The 23,183-nt window shown below is 50.0% G+C and overlaps 1 protein-coding gene across 1 annotated transcript in view; it reads right to left on the bottom strand.

Annotated features, from left to right (window-relative positions):
* Window positions 1–315: 315 nt before the first annotated feature.
* The window catches only part of NID2 (nidogen 2), a 60,333-nt gene continuing 37,465 nt past the window's right edge, over window positions 316–23,183 (bottom strand). The window contains exons 10-21 of the mRNA XM_056851142.1: window positions 22,845–22,973; window positions 20,056–20,199; window positions 18,132–18,264; window positions 16,258–16,475; window positions 14,218–14,439; window positions 13,263–13,432; window positions 7,979–8,108; window positions 7,075–7,246; window positions 6,263–6,420; window positions 1,662–1,785; window positions 1,233–1,345; window positions 316–338 (exon numbers count right to left, since the gene is read on the bottom strand). Coding sequence (XP_056707120.1) covers window positions 328–338; window positions 1,233–1,345; window positions 1,662–1,785; window positions 6,263–6,420; window positions 7,075–7,246; window positions 7,979–8,108; window positions 13,263–13,432; window positions 14,218–14,439; window positions 16,258–16,475; window positions 18,132–18,264; window positions 20,056–20,199; window positions 22,845–22,973 — 1,724 coding nt within the window. The 3' untranslated portion in view covers window positions 316–327. The remainder of the gene's footprint in view (window positions 339–1,232; window positions 1,346–1,661; window positions 1,786–6,262; window positions 6,421–7,074; window positions 7,247–7,978; window positions 8,109–13,262; window positions 13,433–14,217; window positions 14,440–16,257; window positions 16,476–18,131; window positions 18,265–20,055; window positions 20,200–22,844; window positions 22,974–23,183) is intronic.

The following is a 23,183-nucleotide window of genomic DNA, read 5'->3' as shown; positions in this document are numbered from 1 at the left end:
TTATATGGTCTCTTTTTGTACAAAGTAGCTCACATTAGCAAATGAGAATTAATTGGCTCCATTGTCCCTAGCACCATTTCTTCTCTGCAGTACATAAAAATGTTTTGTTTTGTTAAAAAAATACAGTAGTAAAGATCTGAGGTATAACTTAAAAATAATGGGATAATTTTGCTCTAAGTTAAACTGCTTAATTCCCTTCCGTACGCGTCACTGGCTGCCCTGCTGTGGTGGGGCAGGATCTTTTACACTATGTACAAAGTTAGCAGGATGCACAACTCTCTTTCTGCTGGTCGCAAGGGGACGTCTTCCTTCTGTACCCCCAGTAGCTTATTTCTTTCCTGCAACACAAGAGACAGGTATCAAAGGACACTCTTATAACATGGACCTTCCTAAAATGCTATAAGGAAGCATTGGCAGCCAATGACCCCCCTCTGATTCCATGCAAACACTAACAGTCACTGCCCGGTACGGCCATGGGTCAGACACTTGAGCCCTGTAGGTGTTGGCCAGTGAGTGGGGCAAAGATGCACAGGTGAGCAGTGTGAGAGGGGGCGGAAGGGGGGTGCGAGGGGATGCGGTGGCAGGCAGAGGTGAAATGGCCGGGGCACTCTGTCCAGTGCCCACCTAAACCTGTAAGACGCCTTGGTCTCAAAAGTGTAGTAGGAAAAAGGAAGAAACCCTCCCCCCAAATCTGGAAGCAGAACGAATTAAATCTGGACCGAAGAAGAAGAGTTGGTTTTTATATGCCGACTTTCTCTACCACTTAAGAATCAAACCGGCTTACAATCTCCTTCCCCTCCCCACAACAGACACCCTGTGAGGTAGGTGGGGCTGAGAGAGTGTGACTAGCCCAAGGTCACCCAGCTGGCTTCACATGTAGGAGTGGAGAAACAAATCCAGTTCACCAGATTAGCCTCTGCCACTCATAAGAAGGAGTAGGGAATCAAACCCGGTTCTCCAGATCAGACTCCACCGCTCCAAACCACTGCTCTTGACCACTACACCATGCTGGCTCAGGAGAGCGGGGCTACTCCAGCCACCCGGTCTTACGACGCCAACGGCGTCCATAGTCTGTTTGAATAATTGCTTTGGCAATATCCAGAGAAGCGCAAATAATTTTGTGGCATCTCTGAAACTAATTGGCAAAGGTGGGGGAATTTGTCACGGGAACAAAAGCATTCATGAAACGTACCCCCCCATCGTCCTTATTTTGGGTCAGCTATTATTTTTACCTCCTGGGCAGTACGGGTGGACTGTCGTTATCCCGTAGAGGTGCGTCCGCTGTTCGGGAAGATATTCACCCGTAAAAGCACCGTTGTCTTTGTTCACAGCTATAACGCCGTCCCTGCGTGGAAAACCAAGCGCAAAGTGGTTTTAGATACTCATGACATGTTTTTTGACTTTGGCAGGGCGGTGAGAGGAGACAGGAGTTCCTGCAGGATGCGGAGACATATTATGGGGCTTCCTCAGGCCAAAAAACACTGAAAACCAGCTGACATCTCTTTTCCAAGGGCATTTTATAACGTAGATATCGACGAGATAATCCGCCTGACAGTACATCTAAAGCGCCCGCAGCCGCCCTCACAGCCAGCATCAGCCCAAACCCTGCAGCTGCTTCCAGTTGGGCAGAAGTCTTAAGAGAAACTCCAAGGGCCACCCACCTTCTCCAGTCCGTGTGGTAAAAGTGATCGGCGTAGCCCACAAGGCTGAAGGGGTAGTTGAGGTTATTCTGAATGGCACGCCTTCCTGTTCCGTCGGGGAGGGCACACTCCAGCTTCTTGGTTCCTTTGCAAAGAGGAGACTTTGTCAGGGAACATATCCCCCAATGGCCCCCTTCCGGAGCTGGCGCAATCAAGGACAAACCTTGGCTACAAATTCACAAGCTGCCCATAGGCTAGCCCACACTCAGCTTCAGACCTGCCTACCTCACTGGGGTGTCATAAAAGTTACCAGATCATAGACTCATAGAATCATAGAGTTGGAAGGGTCCACCAGGGTCATCTAGTCCAACCCCCTGCGCAATGCAGGAAATTCACAACTACCTCCCCCCCACACCCCCAGTGACCCCTACTCCATGCCCAGAAGATGGCCAAGATGCCCTCCCTCTCATCATCTGCCTAAGGTCACAGAATCAGCATTGCTGACAGATGGCCATCTAGCCTCTTCTTAAAAACCTCCATGGAAGGAGAGCTTACCACCTCCCGAGGAAGCCTGTTCCACTGAGGAACCGCTCTAACCGTTAGAAAATTCTTCCTAATGTTTAGGCGGAAACTCTTTTGATCTAATTTCAACCCGTTGGTTCTGGTCCGACCTTCTGGGCCAACAGAAAACAACTCGGCACCCTCCTCTATATGACAGCCCTTCAAGTACTTGAAGTGTACATGGAGTGCTATAAACACTGAAAATGCTACAGAAATGCTTAGCATTACTGGTCTAACAAGACTGCATCCAGGGGTTGCATTAGGGTTGCCAACCTCCAGGTGGGGCTGGGAGATCTCCCCGAATTACAACTGATCTCCAAACTACGGAGATCAGTTCCCTTGGAGAAAATTGCTGGTTTGGAGGGACCAGCAATATACCCTGCTGAAGTCCCTCGGGCTCCATCCCCAAAATCCCCAGGAATTTCCCAGCCCAGAGCTGGCAAACCTAGCTTGCATTCACTCTAACCACTCGGTAATACCATTTGGCTTTGTTAATTTTCGGGGAGGAATAACGAACATCGCATGGCAATGAAACCTGCAACAGTCAGAATTCCTACTCGGCCACCTCTTTGGTTTTCGAGACTCCAACAGTCCTGGTCTTTCAAGATTCAGGGCTAGAAACTTGGCTTCTTTTTACAGAGGTGTATGTAGGGAATTACCTAGCATCTGATAAACCCCCCCCCCCCCCAAAAAAAATGGTACAGGGCAAAGCTGGTAGGATTCAGTGTTTAACGAGTGGAATACCTGGGTTCAAATCCCCGCTAACCTCACATGACATTAGCCTCACGTAGACATACAAATACCTATCTCATGTCTGTCTAAGCACACCACGTCATTCCTCCTCTTCGCTCCCATTTCCTCTCTGCTCTTACGGTCCTGTCAGTATGATTGTGCCCTCATATCTGTGGCCCTAACAGACCTTTAGCTCACCAAGACTGCCACAAAGAGCATCCAATACAAGTTAGGTTTCCTCTGGCTGATCTCTAAATTTTTCTAGGAGCCCATACTTGCATTTCACAGGGGGAGTCACAGGGAGCCACTGTGGGCCAGTATTTTTATATTTCAGCTTTTATGTAGGGTAGGAGCAGATGGCCCCGATCTGGATAGTCCCAGGCTAGCCTGACCTCCTCAGATCTCAGAAGCTAAGCAGGATCAGGCCTGGCTAGTGTTTGGATGGGAGACCACCAAGGAAGTCCAGGGTTGCTCTGCAGAGGCAGGCAATGGCAAACCCACCTCTGAACATCTCTTGCCTTGAAAACTCTACAGCAAAAAAACAAAAAAGAGCAGACGGATATTGTCAATTTCATTTTGGGGTCCAGTTGAATATTGTCAATTTCATTTTTGGCATGGTGCGAGAGAGAAAGCGGCAGGGTACAGCCCGACCTCATCAGATCTCGGAAGCTACACGGGGTCGGTACTTGGGAGACCACCAAGGAAAGCTCTGCAGAGGAAGGCAATGGCCAACCACCTCTGCTTAATTACTTGCTTTAAAATCTCCTTGCTGGGTTCACCATAAGTTGGTTGCAACTTGATGGGCACTTATGTACACACATCACAGATGTACACTTATGAACATCTGAACATACAATGATTTGTTCGATGGATTCCATGTATGTAAGAACATAAGAAAGGCCATGCTGGATCAGACCAAGGCCCATCAAGTCCAGCAATCTGGTCACACAGTGGCCAAGCAGGTGCCTCTAGGAAGCCCACAAACAAGACGGCTGCAGCAGCAGCAGCACCATCCTGCCTGTGTTTCACAGCACCCGATATATTAGGCATGCTCCTCTGATCCTGGAGAGAATAGGTATTCATCATGACTAGTATTCATTTGGACTAGTAGTCATGAATACTTCTCTCTTCCATGAACATGTCCACTCCCCTCTTAAAGCCTTCCCAGTTGGCAGCCATCTCCACATCCTGGGGTAGGGAGTTCCACAATTTAACTATGCGTTGTGTAAAGAAATATTTCCTGTTATCAGTTTTGAATCTCTCTCCCTCCAGCTTCAGCAGATGACCCCGTGTTCTAGTATTATGGGAGAGGATGAAAAACCTCTCCCTGTCCACTCTCTCCAAACCATGCATAATTTTATAGACCTCTATCATGTCTCCCCTCAGCTGCCTTCTTTCCAAGCTAAACAGCTCTAAGTGTTTTAACCGCTCCTCATAGGCCAGTTGCTCTAGTCCCCTGATCATTTTGGTTGCTCTTTTCTGCACCTTCTCAAGCTCTGCAATATCCTTTTTTAGGTGTGGTGACCAGAACGGCACACAGTATGTGGTCTCTCCATAGATTTGTACAAGGGCAGTATGATTGAAGCAGTTTTATTCTCTATTCCTCGTCTAATTTTGGCCAGCACGGAATCTGCCTATGTGCATAGGTTTTTAAAAAAACAGATTTGGCAATGTATAATGTATAATGCCATTCAAACATATCACCAAACTTTACTATGATGCCACTTTGTGGTGATACAGTGATGCCAAAAATAACAAACCCCTTATTGAAAGGTGGTAAGGTGCACGCTTAAAACTGCACGGAATCATGCGACAGCATTCAGGTGGATGAAAGCCATGTGTCAGTGGTCCAGCAAAGGCATGTTTGGGATGTGGCAAAAAACAGCAGGAGAGTTGCTAATGTGGTTCGAACCGCCAGTCTCTGACAAGCGGACCAAGGGAGTGCCCGTTCACAGGAGGATAATGTTCCCCCTGTTTAGACCTCTGGATATAAAGCTCATCTCTTGGGCCAGCCTAGGCTTGCCAACCCTGGGTTGGGAAATTCCTGGAAATTTTGGGGTGGAGTCTTGGGAGGGAGCTCAGCAAAGTATAATGCTGTACAGTCCACTCACCAGAGCAGCTGTTTCCACCAGGAGAACTGATCTCTGTTGTCTGGAGATCAGTTGTAATTCTGGGAGATCGCCAGGCCCCAACTGGAGGCTAGCAATCCTAAGCCAGCCCCTATCCCTCAGCCTAACCTACCTCACAAGCCTGTTAAGAACATAAGAAAAGCCCTGCTGGATCAGACCAAGGCCCATCAAGTCCAGCAGTCTGTTCACACAGTGGCCAACCAGGTGCCTCTAGGAAGCCCCCAAACAAGATGACTGCAGCAGCACCATCCTGCCTGTGTTCCCCAGCACCTAATATAACAGGCATGCTCCTCTGATCATGGAGATAATAGGTCTGCATCATGACTAGTATCCATTTTTACTAGTAGCCATGGATAGCCCTCTCCTCCATGAACATGTCCCCTCCCCTCTTAAAGCCTTCCAAGTTGGCAGCCATCGCCACATCCTGGGGCAGGGAGTTCCACAAATTAATTATGTGTTGTGTGACGGAGAAGGGGCAACCATGCAAGCCCTGCCTGAATTCTGTGGAGGAAGAGTTAAAATTAAAAAGCGGGCAAATAAATAAAGCCTCTGCAGCTATTCAAACTGGTCCAGAAGGGATGATGGTGTCTATATTTTGAGGGTGACAGATTCAAAACAGATAAAAGGAAGTATTTCTTCATGCAACGCATAATTAAGTTGTGGAACTCCCTGCCCCAGGATGTGGTGATGGCTGCCAGCTTGGAGGGCTTTAAGAGGGGAGTGGACATGTTCGTGGAAGAGAGGGCTATTCATGCCTATTGGTCAAAATTGAATACGAATCTTGATGCATACCTACCTATTCTCTCTAGGATCAGAGGAGCATGCCTGTTATATTGGGTGCGGTGGAACACAGGCAGGATGGTGCTGCTGCAGTCCCCTTGTTTGTGGGCTTCCTAGAGGCACCTGGTTGGCCACTGTGTGAACAGACTGCTGGACTTGATGGGCCTTGGTCTGATCCAGTAGGGCCTTTCTTATGTTCTTATATGTTCTCAGTAAAACTAAGGATTTTCTCAGTTAAACAAAAAGGGCCCTTAAAGCATTTGTTAATGATTAAGATTTAGAGCAAACCACATTTTGTTTCTAAATAATACATTTAAGGGAAAAAGTAGAAAGGTTTTTTTTTTTAATGCAATAGCATTTGATGTGTCTGACAGCCTGCAAACCTTCCTTTTTTCCTTTGCAAACCCATTTCACATTTACCTGCATCGGCCCAACAAATCAATTTGGAAAAGGGGTCAAAGGTTAAGCCGTTGGGCAGCCCGATGTCTTTGTTGACCAAAATCCGCCTGTGTTCTCCGGTCACGGTGGACGTCTCAATCTTGGGGGCTTCGCGATTCCAGTCGGTCCAGTAAAGGTTGCTGCGGAGCATCCGATTGGCAGGGGGGGGGGAGAACAAAAGATCACCATAAAAAGGTTGGCTGCACCACAAGGCAGCCACGCAAACGGGACGAGACCCAAGCAGGGATGAGGCAGCCAATCAAAAAACACCTCGGCTTCTATGAAGCTCCAGCAGGTCTCAAATCATCCGGGAAGCCCCGATCAGGATGCCTCCCATAGCCAAATCAAAGCTTGGAAGGTAGAAGGGCCTTTTCAGGGGTGGCACCATGCTTGGGGGAAGTCCCACAGAGACCCACCCCACTGACTTCCTTTTGGCCTTGGGGGGGGGTGGAAGGAAAAAAAGAAGAGTTGGTTTTTATTTGCCGACTTTCTCTGTCACTTAAGGGAGAATCAAACCGGCTTACAATCACCTTCCCTTCCCCTCCTCCCAACGGACACCCTGTGAGGTGGCTGGGGCTGAGACAGTGTGACTAGCCCAAGGTCACCCAGCTGGCTTCGTGTGGAGGTGTGGGGAAACAAATCCAGTTCTCTAGATCAGAGTCCACCGCTCTTATCCACTACACCATGCTGGCTCTCCAGGAGAAAATGTTTTTGTTTCACTGGGCCTTTTGGGAATTGCGTTTTTAAGTTTCTGATGGGGACTGTGAATGAGTTTGGTTCCTCCGGCTGCTCACCCACGGATGGGGTCCACCGCGATGGCACGAGGATTGACGAGGTCGGTGGCAAAGAGAACGCGGCGCTCTGAGCCGTCCAGTCGGGCGCTCTCAATCTTATCCAAGCCGCTGTCCGTCCAAAACATGGTTCTTCGGAGGTGGTCAATGGTAAGGCCTTCTGGACTAATCAGCCCTGGGGAGGAAAACCAAAGCAAGAACAGTCACTGCAAGAAAGAGACATTGGTGAATTTCTGCCTGCCACTTTATGTGCTGTCTGCTACTGAAAATTCTTTAAACTCAAAAAAAGAACCTCTGGACCAGATTCTCTGATCTGTCATGCAAACATCAGAAGAGCCCTGCTGGATCAGACCAGTGGTCCTTCTAGTCCAGCATCTCATCTCACACAGTGGCCAACCAGTTCCTCTGGAAGGCCAAGAACAGGGCACAGGGGCCAAGGCCTTCCCTAGGGCATAAGGGCGCTGCTGGATCAGACCAGTGGTCCATCCAGTCCAGCATCCCTTCTCACACAGAGGCCAACCAGTTCCTTCAGAGGTCCAACCACAGGGCATAGAGGATGAGGCCTTCATAAGAACATCAGAAGAACCCTGCTGGATCAGACCGGTGGTCCATCTAGTCCAGCATCCCGTGTCACACAGTGGCCAACCAGTTCCACTGGAGGGCGAACAACAGGGTATAGAAGCCAAGGCCTTCCCCTGATGTTGCCTCCTGACACTGGGATTCAGAGGTTGCCTGCCCCCAAACGTGGTTCTGTTACCATCCAGTGCTTTCATATTTTCTCATAGCCTGTCAGCTTTTGGGAAAGAAGGAGTTTTCGAGGCTGCAGGGAACTCATCTTGGGCCTTGGATCGTCAGCCTCAAAGAAGCAGAAGAGAAGTTTTCTCCGTTTTGCAGTTCATTCGCTCACCGGTGTTGATCACTGTTTCCGGCTCTGCCCCCTGCTCTAGGCCGGCCCGGCTGATGGTCCGCCCTGCGACGTCCGTCCAGTATAGCATTTTCTCCCTGCAGTCAAAGTCAATCCCCACCACAATCGAACCCTAGAGAGGGACCCCAGATGTTACCGAACAGGCAGAAGAGGGGATTTCGCCCCCTTCCTGCAATGGGCTTCCAGAGAAGCAGAATACCAACACTGGCTCATGCTAGGCTCTATGAACCCACCAATCCCAATCACTTTTAGGGTGCGTGTGTGTCAAGTGCCGTCAAGTTGCTTCTGACTTATGGTGACCCTATGAATCAATGTCCTCCAAAATGTCCTATCTTTGACAGCCTTGATCAAATCTTGCAAACTGAGGGCTGTGGCTTCCTTTATTGAGTCAATCCATCTCTTGTTGGGTCTTCCTCCTTTCCTGCTGCCTTCAACTTTTCCTAGCGTGATGGTCTTTCCCAGTGACTCTTGTCTTCTCATAATGTGACCAAAGTACAACAGCCTCAGTTTGATCATTTTAGCTTCTAGAGTCAGTTTAGGCTTGATTTGATCTATAACCCACTGATTTGTTTTTGTTTTTTGGCAGTCCACGGTATCCGTTACACTCTCCTCCAACACCACGTTTCAAAGGAATCTATTTTCTTCCTATCAGCTTTCTTCACTGTCCAGCTTTCACACCCATACATAGTAATAGGGAATACGATGGCATGAATTAACTTTGTCTTGGTGGCCAGTGACACATCCTTACACTTCAGAATCTTTTCTAGCTCCTTCATGGCTGCCCTTCCCAGTCTCAATCTCCTGGTGGTAACACTACATTAAAACCATCTATATGGTTTATTAACTAGCCAGTGAAATGAAATCAATAATTTTTAAACTGGGGCCACATTTCTGAGCAGGGGCCACCTACTCCGACCACCAAGGCACAAACCAGACAGGCAGGAAGAGTTCCACATCCCAACCTCTTGGCAATTTTTTTTTAAAAGTTTATTTTCAGGCATGCAAGGGCCCAGTTGCGGGGAGGGAAGACAGCGTGGAATAGCCCAATATTGTCAGATATCAGAAGCTGAGCAGGGTCGGTACTTGGAGGGGTCTGTTCTTGGAAGGGAGACCACCAAGGAAGGCTCTGCAGAGAAAGGCAATGGCAAACCACCTGTGCTCCCCAGTTGCCTTGAATGTCCCTTGCTGGGGACACCATAAGTCAATTGCAACTTGACGGCACTTTTATGTACATAATATTCTACTTGCATAGAGATCTGGGGAAGGGAAGGCAGCATGGTATAGCCTAATCTCATCTGATCTTGGAAGCTAAGCAGGCCTCTTGCTGGGGTCACCACAAGTTGGCAGCTAAGCAGGGTCAGTACTTGGCGGGGAGACCACCAAGGAAGGCTCTGCAGAGGGAGGCCATGGCAAACCACCTCTGCTCCTCACTTGCCTGGAAAGCCTCTTGCTGGGGTCGCCATAAGTTGGTTATGACTTGCCTGCAGATACGTACGTAAGGGCCAGTTGAGCCTGGGACCCGCAGGTAGAAACACCTTTCCCAGCACTGATAACAGAAGGTTTTATTCTATTTTTATTTTTTCACTGGAGATAACAGGGACTGAGCCTCCAGCTTCCAGCAGGCAAAGGATGTTGTCCACCACTGTGCCTTTTCCCAGGCAACTCGGGGGCTGTGTTCGGCCAGCCAGCTTTTGGGAAATACCCACTGAGTCTTGTTGCTGCAACAGGTCATCAAACTTAAGCACCAACTTGGATAAGTCACCGGGGTATAGTGGTTAGAGTGTCGGACTAATGTCTGGGAGACCCAGGTTCGAATCCTCGCTCTGCCATGGAAGTTTGCTGGGCCAGTCGCACATTCTCAGCCTAATCTGCCTCACAGGGTAGTTTGTGAGGATAAAATGAAGAAGAGGAGAACGAGGTGAGCTGCTTTGGGTCCCCATTGGGGAAAACTGCAGGGTATAAGTGAAGTAAATGAATAAATTAAAAAAATAAGTTTTTGGGGGTTTCTGTCTGAGCCAGCTGGACCAGCAGAGAGGGCTGCCTCAAGCAGAAGGGGCTTTTGCCATTCAAGGATCAGAGATGCGGTTATTTTATTTTTAAATGCTAGTGGGTGCTAAAATGACTACAGTTAAACTGAGGCTATTGTACTTTAGTCACATTATGAGAAGACAAGAGTCACTGGAAAAGACAGTAATGCTAGGAAAAGTGAAAGGCAGCAGGAAAACAGGAAGACCCAACACAGGGAGGGACCGTGGGTCAGTGGTAGGGACTCTGCTCGACATGCAGAAGATCCCAGGTTCAATCCCCGGCATCTCCAGTTAAAGGGACCAGGCATGTAGGTGATGTGAAACACCACTGCCTGAGATCCTGGAGAGCTACTGCCGGTCTGAGTGGACAATACTGACTTTGATGTACCCAGGGTCTGATTCAGTATAACGCAGCTTCATGTGTTCATGTGTGAGATGGATTGGCTCTATAACGGAAGCCACGACCCTCAGTTTGCAAGACCTGAGCAAGGCTGTTAAGGATAGGATGTTTTGGAGGACATTGATTCATTGGGTCGCCATGAGTCGGAAGCGACTTAACGGCACTTAACACACACACAGTGGGTACGTGGAGAGGGGGCTTTTGATCTTCCGCCCTGAGAGCCAAAACGTCTCAAGCCAATCCTGCAAAGAGCTTCAGGAATGTCAGTGCTTTTTTCTGATCAATGGCTTCTTTATCCTCCCTAGCTTTTGCATCAAGGAACAGCAGAACAAGGGCGTGAACTTCAAAAAGCTGCATCTTGGAGGGGGGGGAACTGTGCTCAACGTGTTATATCTGTTCCCTACAGAACTTCTAGAGGCCACGTGGTGTGTGCCTGACTTAATTTTGTGTGAATCTACTCAAATCCCCAGGGTTTTTTTTGGGGGGGGGCGGGTTGTACATGAAGCCGTGTATGGGGGGGGAGACACATCTGTATTCCTTTAAAAACAAATTCCCAGATTTCTTGGAAGGTTCCTTTGCAAACACTTCTTTTTTTGGCCTGAAGCTTAGAAAAATCTGGGCGGAAATAATTAATGGTTTGAGATGGGAGGCGATCTACGGAAGGACATTTGCTCCTATTCAGATTTAAAGGCGTTGGGCGATCTCGGGTGGAAGGGGGGGGACAGTTTAAAATGCTAGTTCAGGCACTGCACAACTCCAGCTGTTTCCCACTTCCAGGGACTGAAATAAAGCTTTTGCTTTTTTCCAGTTAACGCTGAATCCATGACATATGCAAGCGCATGCTGCTTGTTTGGTGCGCGCAAACACTGCACCTACGTGTGCCCAAACCATACACAGTTTGGTTCCATCCCTAAAATTGGGAATACCACTTTCTGTAAGTCTGCACCCCTGGGGACAGATAATATACAAGCAATTTGTACGCATGGAGGCACTGTTCAGACAAAGATACATAGGCAAAGCTAGTGTGCTTGGGACAACTGGGGTGAAGGATCATAGAATCATCGAGTTGGAAGGGACCTCCAGGATCATCTAGTCCAACCCCCTACACAATGCAGGAAATTCACAACTACCTCCCCACACACACACCCCATAACCCCTGCTCCATGCCAAGAAGACAGCAAAAACCCCTCTGGGATCCCTGGGCCAATCTGGCCTGGAAGAAAATTCCTTCCTGACCCCAAAATGGCGATCGGCTGGGCATGCAAGAAAGGGCCATGAGAGCCAAGCACTGACGCAGCCCTTCCTGCCCTCCCTCTCATGATCTGCCTAAGTTCCCAGAATCAGTCTTGCTGACACATGGCTGTCTAGGACGCTTATTCCTGCTTCATGGGTATTTGCCCTGTATTCATGTGTGCCATATCTACAGGACTACTGAGAAAGTTAAGACAGTGTGTTTCCAAAAGATCTGAACCTAGACCACTTTCTGGATTCAGACTGAGCAGCTTTGGGTTCAGATCTTCTGAAATTCACTGAAGCAGTCGTGGGCAAGCCTTCCTTGCAGACGTGGAGATGACTGAGAGGTGATATGACAGCCATCTTCAAGTATTTGAAGGGTTGTCGTATAGAGGATGGAGCGGAGTTGTTTTCCGTTACCTCTGGAGGTCAGACCAGAACCAATGAGTTGAAATTAAATCAGAAGAGTTTTCAGCTAAACATTAGGAAGAACTTCCTGACAGTCAGAGAGGTTCCTCAGTGGAACAGGCTTTCTCGGGAGGTGGTGGGCTCTCCTTCCCTAGAGGTTTTTAAGCAGAGGCTAGATGGCCATCTGTCAGCAATGTTAATTGTGTGAACTTAGGCAGACCATGAGAGGAAGGGCAGGGAAGGAATGAGTCAGTGCTTGGCTCTCGTGGTCCTTTCTTACGTGCCCAGGGTAATGCCGATCGTCACTTTGGGGTCAGGAAGGAACTTTCCTCCAGGGCAGATTGGCCAGGGACCCTGGAGGAGTTTCTTTGCCTTCCTCTGGGAATTGAGCAGGGGTCACTGGGGGAGTTGAGGGGCAGGTATTTGTGAATTTCCTGTGTTGGTGGTGGGTTAGACTAGATTACCCTTGAAGGCTTCCTCGGGAGGTGGTAAGCTCTCCTTCCCTGGAGGTTTTTAAGAGGCTAGATGGCCATCTGTCAGCAATGCTGATTCTATGACCTTAAGCAGACGATGAGAGGGAGGGCAACTTGGCCATCTTCTGTGCATGGAGTAGGGGTCCATGTTCATGGAGGAGAGGGGTATTCATGGCTACAATGCTGATTCTATGACCATAGGCAGATCATGAGAGGGAGGGCATCTTGGCCATCTTCTGGGCATGGAGTAGGGGTCACTGGGTGTGTGTGTGGGGGGGGGAGGTAGTTGTGAATTTCCTGCATTGTGCAGGGGGTTGGACTAGATGACCCTAGTGGTACCTTCCAACTCTATGATTCTATGAAGTCTCTTCTAGCGCTATGTTTCTATGCCTTAAATTTACAGTCTCCAAATATGAAATCCAGAAAGGGATTAGAATTTTTTTTGGTAAACTCTGTGGGCTGTATCTTCTAGCTTTGGGGCAGCTCATGTTCAGAAGAAAGCGCCACAGTTAGCTGAGCTATCGGATACAACCCTGTGCGCACAAGTCCACCTCGGCTCTTAATTTCGACAGAGGAGGCCAAGATCCATCCCATAACTGGGCAAACGCAGCAACTGGAGGATAAAATATGGAATTAGGAAGCCTGGATGATGCCCCCCCCCACTTTACTAAAAACATGATCCCCCACCCCCATGTTCGTTCCCCCGTGCAGGAAAAATACTTTACATGCAGAGACAGAAGGGTCTTCGCGCCTTCCTTGTTAAGTCGGGTGCCATTCAGGGGCAAATAGCCTATTTGCTGGCCCTGTGCGTACAACAAGAACGTCCCGGCAGAGGGAGGAACGACATCCGGTCGTGGAGCTGGCCGGACGGTTGGAGGGGCAACGCTCGGCAGGCCTGTAAGGGAAATGAGAGGAAAAACGTCACACAGCTGGAGTAACCACAGGCTGCTACTGTAAGGGTAAGAGTTGCAAACTCCAGCTAGGGAAATCCCTGGAGATTTTGGTGGTGGAACCTGAAAACAGCAGAATTTGGGGAGGAGAGGGGGACCAGTAGGATATAATGTGTCCTACGTTATAATAATACCAGAACGCGGGGTCATCTGCTGAAGCTGGAGGGTGAGAGATTCAAAACAGACAAAAGGAAGCTATTTCTTCACACAACACAGAGTTAAATAGTGGAACTCCCTGCCCCAGGAAACTCAAAAGAGTTTCCATCTTGGCATTAGAAAGAGTTTTCTAACAGAGCGGTTCCTCAGCGGAACAGGCTTCCTAGGGAGGTGGTAAGCGCTCCTTCCCTGGAGGTTTTTAAGCAGAGGCTAGATGGCCATCTGTCAGCAATGCTGATTCTATGACCTTAGGCAGATCATGAGAGGGAGGGCACCTTGGCCATCTTCTGGGCATGGAGTAGGGGTCACTGGGGGTGTGGGGGGAGGTAGTTGTGAATTTCCTGCATTGTGCAGGGGGTTGGACTAGATGACCCTGGTGGCCCCTTCCAACTCTATGATTCTATAATTCTGGAGAGGGTGGGGCTTGAACCCAGGACCTTCTCCTTTCCAGGCACACGCTCTGCCACTGGGTCACGAGCCCACCCATAGCAAAGCCTGTCTCTTTGTCAAGTGGCTTCCGCCCTTGACATTTAACTCCCCCCCTATCCCCGCTTCTTCGTTGTTGCTTTCTTACATGGAGGAGGGACACCAGGCTCTGAGCGGGTGCCTTGGACCTCGTGGCCTTTCTCGTCCACGCACCAGCAGTAGCCACTGTCCCCGTGGCACTGGAGCGGGCTAAAGTGGCCCAGAGGGTCGCACTGGGGCACGTACTGGTCGCCGCGGGGGCTGCCGCCGTAATGCTCCAGGAGGCTCTCTCGCCAGCGCTCGCACATCGTCTGCGGCCTCTGCGTCGGCTCTGCACAAAAGCAATGGAGAAAGAAACGCCGTCGGGCGAGTTTCATGTCTCAACACTGCGTTTGTAAATGGAGAAAAGATGCTGAGGCTCAAAACACCAAAAACCGCCATCCCAGCATGTCCCAGTGACCCCAGGCTCCTTCTCCACTATGTGGCCATGTGGGCAGTTTCAGGAGATTCCCAAAACCTCGATGGAAAACCGCAGAAGAAAAGGGTGGAGAATCAGAGCTTTCTTTATTACTTCGGCCGTGTGCCAGAAGACCCAGCCTGTTAATCACGAGACATGCATTCCTAGAAGTGTACCGCCCTGCTCCAGAAACAACAGAGATAAAGTTTGGTGGTAGAAAGGGCCTGCAAGTTGCAGCCAACTTAACATGACCCTATAAGGGTTTCAAGGCAAGAGATGGACAAGGGCTGTTTGCTGTTGCCTCCTATAGCAACCCTGGACTTCCTTGGTGGTCTCCCCTCCAAGTACTAACCAGGGCTGACCCAGCATAGCTTCTGAGATCTGATAAGAATGGGCTCGCCTGGGCCATCCAGGTCAGGGCAGATGTTCAGAGGTGGTTTGCCATTGCCTGCTTCTGCATAGCAACCCAGGACTTCCTCGATGGTCTCCCATCCAAATACTACCTAGGGCTGACCTTGCTTAGATTCTGAGATCGGACAAGATCAGCCTAGCCTGGGCCATCCAGGCCAGGGTATCAAAAAACCCTTCAGCTTTAACAAAACGTTTTCCTGCTCTCAGGGGCATATCCTCATGCCAACATCTAGAAGAAAGGTACTTGGAGGAGCAGGTGATGTACAAGTAGAAGGGGAGGGAGATGGACGACTGACAGATAAATGGGAGGCGGCCAGGCCAGGCCAGGGAGGAAATGGGCTGACCACCTGTGACCCAGGAGGAAGTACAAGGGAGACAGTCATGGGAAGGAAGAGGGCAGGGGATTGTAACCACCTCTCTTTTCCCATCTTGAGGCTGGTTGGGGGACTGTCTGACCCCAGGCAGGATAGCAGAGGGCAAACACGCCAGATCAGGGCAGGGCCCAGCCTCATACCCATAATCTCAACTGTCACCTTAAAAAAAAGCAAAGTTCTCCCCACCCTCTGTTCTTGAAGACGTTCCAACAGGCAAGGCCTGGCGACCTTTCAGAAGCCAACCAATAAGGCTGCAGAAGATTTCCAGGGAGGGGAAAAGAGGATTTCAGTGCCCTTTGCCACAAACAGCCAGCCAAGGATACATAACGTAAGGTAAAGGTAGTCCCCTGTGCAAGCACCGGGTCATCACTGACCCACAGGGTGACGTCACATCCCAACATTTACTAGGCAGACTATGTTTGCGGGGTGGTTTGCCATTGCCTTCCCCAGTCATCTACACTTTATCCCCAGCAAGCCGGGTCCTCATTTTGCTGACCTCGGAAGGATGGAAGGCTGAGTCAACCTTGCTCAGGCTACCTGAAACCGACTTCCATCGGGATCGAACTCAAGTCGTGAGCACAGCTTTGACCGCAGTACTACAGCTTACCACACTGCGCCACGGGGCTCCTACACACATTATGTAGAGCAGTTCAGATGCAGAATAAATTATTTAAAGCAAGAGAAGTCACAGTTTACACCTGTGCACAGAGGGAGGCAGAATGGGGAGGGCGCCTAAACCCAGTAGTGAATCTGGATGTAATTCAGCACCACCGATTTCTCCGTCCACGACTGCTCGAGGGGCCCTGCTGAGCTCTAGGGGTCCCATATTCCCTCAGAGGTGGGCACCGACCTGCCTTTTCCTTGACTCTTGCCAGCAACGTAGGACAGGAGGCTGGAGGCTGCTAACCTGGAGCCCCGCAGGGTGGTGGAGAGGCGCCCGGGGGTGTCCGGCTCCCGGAGATTTCCCGGCCATCTTCATCGACACACCAGCACTCCCCAGTGCTACTGCGGCACTGCAGTGGCCTGTAGTTCCCCTGGTCATCGCACTGAGGTACGTGGGGCCCTCCGGGAATGGGGGAGCCTTGCTGGCTTGAATAGAGTCGCTCGTGTTCGCAGCGGGTCAGTCTCTGCACCGTCACTGCTGGCCGGGAGTTGCCCCCCAGAAGAAAGAGAGATGCTGTTAGATGGATGACTTCATAGCAGAACTTTAAGAAGCTCTGGCAGAGAACTCTGCATGAATGTAGGGGGGCTTCTAGGGGAGGGGCCGTGGCTCAGTGTTACATCATCCTCTTGGCATGCAGAAGGTCCCAGGTTCAAGTCCTGGCATCTACAGCTAAAAGGATCAGGTGTTAGGTGATGCAAAAGACCCTGAGACCCTGGAGAGCCACTGCCAGTCTCTGAGTAGACAATACTGACACTGTTGGACCGACAGTCTGATTCAGTATAGGACAGCTTCATGTGTGTTTGGGGAGGGGCTATGGCTCAGTGACGGAGGACCTGCTTGGCATGCAGAAGGTCCCAGGTTCAATCCCTGGTATCTCCAGCTGAAAGGACGAAGTAGGAAGTAATGTGAAAGACCTCTGCCCAAGATCCTGGACAGCTGCTTCCAGTCTGAGCAGACAATACTGACTTTGATGGACTAAGGGTCTGATTCAGTAGAAGGCAGCTTCTTGTGCTTTCTGAATATAACTCTGGAGAGGGGCTGTGGCTCAGTGGTAGAGCATCGGCCTGGCATGCAGAAGGTCCCAGGTTCAATCCCTGGCATCTCCAGCTAAAAGGATCAGGTGGTAGGTGATGCGAAAGACCCTGGAGAGCTGCTGCCAGTCTCTGAGTAGACAATACTGACATTGATGGACTGGTGGTCTGATTCAGTATAAGGCAGATTCGTGTGTGTGTTCTGGGAGACAATGTTGTGTCAAGGCCTTGACTAGGAGGGCCTGTGTTCAAATCCACCCTGAGAGCCAAACTAGATGTGTGCTGGGCCTACATAGCTTTTCATCGTCACAACCAACCTGCAAAGTAGGTTGGGCTGAGAGAAAAAGAATGGCTGTCATGCACGCTTCAAACCGAGGGCCGTTCTGCCTCTGCAGCGCCCAACAATATTTTTCTGGCACGCAGAAGCCCAATTTGGATCGGCACTGTGGTGGGCAGAGGGCTTAAGTCCCACCCCTGTGCTGAATGACATAGAGGTTCTAATCTGAATTGGGCCCTCACACATTGAACACACATGAATACATGAAACTGCCTTCTACTGAACCAGACCCTCAGTCAATCAAAGTCAGCGTTGTCTACTCAGACCGGCAGCGGCTCTCCAGGATCTCTGGCAAACCGTCTGTGTTCTTTTTTTTAATGGCTGGGAGCAACTTGGAACTGTATTTGAAGGGCTGTCAGAGGAGGGCAGGGAGATGATCCTGCTGGCAGCAGAGGATACGATTCCCAAGAAGGGGTTTAAATGGGTATAAATTACAGGCAGAAAGGTACCGGCTGGATATTAAGGGAAATTTTTTTTAATAGTAAGAGACGTTGAACAGTGGAATCGGCTACCTGGGGAGGTGGTGAGCTCCCCCTCACTGGTAGTCTTTAGGCAGAGGCTGGACAAACACTTGTCAGGGATGCTCTAGGCTGATCCTGCATTGAGCAGGGGGTTGGACTAGATGGCCTCTATGGCCCCTTCCAACTCTATGATTCCATGGTGCTATGGCTTTTGCCCAGGGCTCCAGAATCACAGCCCCCCTCCAAAGGGAGACACCCAAGACCACACACCCCAGGGAGACACCCAACCTCGAAGCCATACCTGGCGAGCACTGGAACCCGTCCCCCTCATAACCGGCCGGGCAGCGGCAGGAGAAGGAGCCGGGAGAATTGGAGCAGTCGGCTGCTGGGTGGCACCTCCTTTCAGCACATTCATCCAAGTCTGCAAAGAGAAGAGGTAAATCTTGAGCATCTCAGAATAACGCCAGAAGGCTCAGCTACATGGTAGCACTTCTTCTGTGTTTGTGATCTGCTTTGCAAATGCAGCCTCCGGGGTTGCTTTATCAAGGAGGAGGGTGTGGGGAGGAAAGGGTTACAGACTCTTTCCTGCCTTGCTGTTTTCTCAGTGGGGGAAAAGCTGCCCCTGAATTATTTTTGCCTCCACTGGGGAAAACCTAAAGATACCCATATTTTTCCCAATAAGGGTGAAAGCGGTCCAGGAAAGGGTTATCGCCCATTCATCTACCCCAACAAAGCAATTCTGGAGATTTCATCTGCAAAATAAAATGTTTAAAATAAATAGGGGAGGGGAAATAATATATCCTAGGGTTGCCAGGTCCTTCTTTGCCACCAGCGGGAGGTTTTTGGGGTGAAGCCTGAGGAGGGTGGGGTTTGGGGAGGGGAGGGACTTCAAGGCCATAGAGTCCAATTGCCAAACCAGCCATGTTCTCCAGGTGAACTGATCTTTGTCGGCCGGAGAACAGTTGTAATAGCGGGAGATCTCCAGCTAGTACCTGGAGGTTGGCAACCCTATCATAGGATGCCATGGTGCCCATGGGCACCACGCTGTTGACCCCGGTGTAGTGGTTACAGTCCCAACTGAGGAGAAAAGCAGGATATAAATCAATAAATGCAAGCACATTTATTGATTTATACCCCACTTTTCCCCACGGCTGGGATGCAAAGTGGATTAGTCTCCTTTCTTCCATTTTCTCACAACAGACCTATGAGGAAAGCCAGACCGAGACACAGCGACAGGCCCAAGTGAGCTTCCATGGTAGAAGGGGGGATTCAAACCTGGGTCACGCGGCATCCTAGTCCACCACTCTATCCGGTACACCACACTGGCTTCCACAAAAATCTCTTGTTCAAGACCAGGAAATCCCCATTTTTTGTGCATAAAGGGGATGAATCAATTTGCAACTGCAGAGAGGAGTGTGGAAACATCTGGTGGAGGGAGAGCTGCCTACAAACACCCCCTCGATATGAGATCACCAGTTTGAGGGAAGCAGGGACAGGTGTATCCCTTCTGGGTCGCTGGCATCTGAAGCCACCAAGAAAAAAAAAACCTTCTTAAACCCTTCAAATTTCCGGAGCAGAGAAACGGCAAAGCCAAGCGGCTCTGGAAACTGTCTCCGGCAACAGAAGGTGCCTGGGGGAGAAACGGCTTCAAGTCTTCCATGCAACAAAGAAGCGGCATGAAAACGACTGTCAAAGATGTGATCCTTTTAAATATGTGGGGCTTTTAGCTAACTGGCTGGCTGCCCTGACCCAGATGGCCCAAGCTAGCCTGATTTTGTCCAGTCTCAGAAGCTAAGCAGGGTCGGCCTGGTTAGTACTTGGATGGGAGACCACCGAGGAAGACCAGGGTCGCTATGCAGAGGAAGGCAAAGGCAAACCACCTCTGTTAGTCTCTTGCCTTGAAAACCCCACGTGGGGTCACCATAAGTCATATGCGACTTGACGTTACTTTCCACCACCAATTGGCTGATTGCACTGCAATACATATTTGCAAAGTTTAAAGCCCACTGAACAATCTTTTTAAGACAATCTTTTAAAGACAATCTTTTTAAGACTGTGATGGATGAACGACGTAGCAATTTAAAGCAACGGTGAGCCCAGGCTTTCTTGACGCTAGTTAACTGTGACGTTAGTTAACTATGAGGCAAGAGGCATTCAGAGGTGGTTTGCCATTCCCCCCCTCCACCCCCACACTCCCTCCTCTCTCGCGTACCTGTGCAGTTGCGTCCGTCACCAGCGTACCCCGCAAGGCACTCACAGCTGAAGGCGCTGCCCCCGTGATGCACGCAGCGTGCCCGATCCGCAGGGGCACAGGAGTGAGTCCCTTCGGTGCAAGGATTGGATGGCGGCGCTATGACTGGAAAGGAACAGAAGGGTCGGGGGTGTGGACGTGAGCACTGCGCTGAAACCAAGCTGCCATGCACTGAGTTTGACCCTCCGCCTTGCAAGGTCTCAGACTGGCCTCCTCTGACTGGCAGCGGCTCTCTGGGGTCTCAGAAGGAGGTCATTCACAACCCCTACCACCAAATACCAGAGAATTTCAGTTGGGGGTAGAGCTCTGCTATCCCCCCCCCCAAATGTTTACGTTCATGTCCAAGGCTAACCAATGCAGGCTATGCCAGAGTATCAATCAATCAATCAATCAATCAATTTATTATTACGGTCATCAGACCAAATATATCGTTTTAGAAAATTACATTGCATGTAGTCAGATTTTGGTCAATTTATGTACTAACATCAACTGTTGTGTGTTGGTAATATTTGTAACTATGTTTGTGCTTTTTAGGAAGTCTGTATTTTAGGCCCTGTGTTTTTAAATGCAATTGTGCACAATATATAATAAAAATAGATTTATTGGCTGTTATATTAGATAGTGTTTGGCTCAACCCCTTTGGTTTCCCCCAAATCCAGTCCCAGCAGCCCTGCCGACAGGAGCTCCTATGCCTCTATATCCACCAATGTTCCCTAGCTCCCAGCCACCCTAGAAGCTTTCTAAGGCCAACCAAGGCCTCCCCCCCCCACACACACAGCCGACCCTGCAAAGCATCTTCCTTTCCCCCTCCCTCCGGTCCTTCCCCATGCCCTTCTCTGCTGCTTGCAGCGGCTGAAAACCAAAAGTTAATTAATACCATGCCAGGGAAATAAAGTCAAAGTCCAACCCCTGGTGTCATTTGAAGGGAAGAGGCAAACTCCCCCCCCCCCGTGACATTAGCAGAAGCCTGAGGGGAAAAGAGAAGCGCCAAAGGACTTTGGGGGTGGGCAGGGCCAGTGCCAGTCATTTTTGCACCCTAGACAAGGCTAACTTATGCCCCCCACCCCCAGCGCCCCCCCACCCCCACTGCTAACCAATTTTCAAAAACGGATGTCTTGTAGAAAAAATAAAAGCACAAAACTTTTTTATATGATGTTATAATTAATTATATTCCATCGCACTGTTGTGGGACTTCTCTTAAAGAAAAAAATAGATATATATTTTCAGTTGCATTTTTTTCAAGACACTAATTTGTTTAAAACTGTGCTCCTCAGGCCAGTTCTTTTCTAAAGCTTCACACAGGGGCTGGGCTGGCAGGATGTCAGAGAAGATGAGGGTATGAGTACCCCACAGGAGAAAATCAGGGTATAAAAACCAACTCTTCTTCCTCTTTTTCTTCTTAATGGCACCCAACAGAAAAGAGGTCACTTGCACAGGGACGAGGTGCGAAAACTGTGCCATCTGGAGTGGTGGACTCTGATCTGGAAAACCGGGTTCGATTCCCCCACTCCTCCATATGAGCAGCGGAAGCTAATCTGGGGAACCGGGTGGGTTTCCCCACTCCTACATATGAAGCCAGCTGAGTGACCTTGAGCTAGTCACAGCTCTCTTAGAGCTCTCTCAGACTTACCTACCTCACAGGGTGTCTGTTGTGGGGAGGGGAAGGTGATTGTAAACCAGTCTGATTCTCCCTTAAGTGGCAGAGAAAGTCAGCATATAAAAACCAACTCCTCTTCTTCTTCTTCAGTTCTCAGTGGAGGCTCACAACACCACAATCAGAAGATTACACTGGTGCAGTGTCGGCGCTTAGCTTGCGCCTAGGCAACGGCAGCATGGCAGGAAGCCTCCTAACCCCGTGCCATCCCTGCCTAGCCCAAGGCTAGTTCCAGAGAGCTGGCCACGCCACTGAGGCTGATAACCAGCAGCCATGCGGGAGGAAGCCACAGGTGTGGCTATGAGGAGCCTCGCCTCGCAGGCAGCACTCAAGGTCTGAGCCAAACCCTACGGCACTGGCAGCATTGCCGGGACTTGGCTTGTTCCTGCCACAGGTAGTGCGCCTTCTTGGAGCAGCAAAACAGCCTGAGCTGGCCTTGGGAGGGGCCGTGGCTCAGTGGGAGAGCATCTGCTTGGCATGCAGAAGGTGCCAGGTTCAATTCCCGGCATTCCCAGTTAAAAGGACCAGACAGGAGGTGATGGGAAAAACCTCAGCCTGAGACCTTGGAAAGCCACTGCCAGTCTGAGTAGACAGTACTGACGTTGATGGGCAAAGGTCTGAATATAAGACAGCTCCGTGTGCTTTCTAAGTATTGCTTTTGGAAGGGGCCGTGGCTCAGTGGTAGAGAGTCTGCTTGGGTTCAATCTTCAGCATCTCCAGTAACATAAAACAGGCAGTAGGTATGGGAAAGACCTCAGCCTGAGACTCTGGAGAGCTGCTGCCGGTCTGAGTAGACAGTATTGACTTTGATGGACCGAGGGTCTGATTCAGTATAAGGCAGCTTCATGAGTTCATAATATGGGGAGGGCTGTGGCTCTGTAGAGCATCTGCTTGGCATGCAGAAGGTCCCAGGCTCAATCCCTGGCATCCTCAGTTAAAGTGACGAGGGACAAGACAAGAAGGTGATGTGAAAGACCTCTCTCTGCCTGAGACCCTGGAGAGCCGCTGCCGGTCTGAGTAGACAATACTGACTTTGATGGACCGAGGGTCTGATTCAGTAGAAGGCAGCTTCATGTGTTCAAGACTAGCCTCTTACCTAGGCAACTGGCACGGTCAGCTGCCAGCTGGAACCCGCTGGGGCACTCACACCGGTAGCTGCCCACAGTATTCACGCACACCGACTCTCGGCTGCACCTGCTGATGCCTTCAGCACACTCGTTGATGTCTGAGGAGAGGAGAGATTAACAGGGCCAAGGAATGCTGAAGTGCTCGACTAATTGAGATGGCAAGCTTTCGCAAATTTCTATGACCTTAGGCAGACCATAAGAGGGAGGGCATCTTGGCCATATTCTGGGCATTGAGTAGGGGGTCACTGGGGGTGTGGGGGGCAGGTGGTTGTGAGTTTCCTTCATTGTGCAGGGGGTTGGACTAGATG

Source organism: Euleptes europaea, chromosome 6 (genome assembly GCF_029931775.1).
Source record: "Euleptes europaea isolate rEulEur1 chromosome 6, rEulEur1.hap1, whole genome shotgun sequence".
Classification (NCBI taxonomy): domain Eukaryota; kingdom Metazoa; phylum Chordata; class Lepidosauria; order Squamata; family Sphaerodactylidae; genus Euleptes; species Euleptes europaea.
This window is presented reverse-complemented; position numbering and strand designations above follow the sequence as displayed.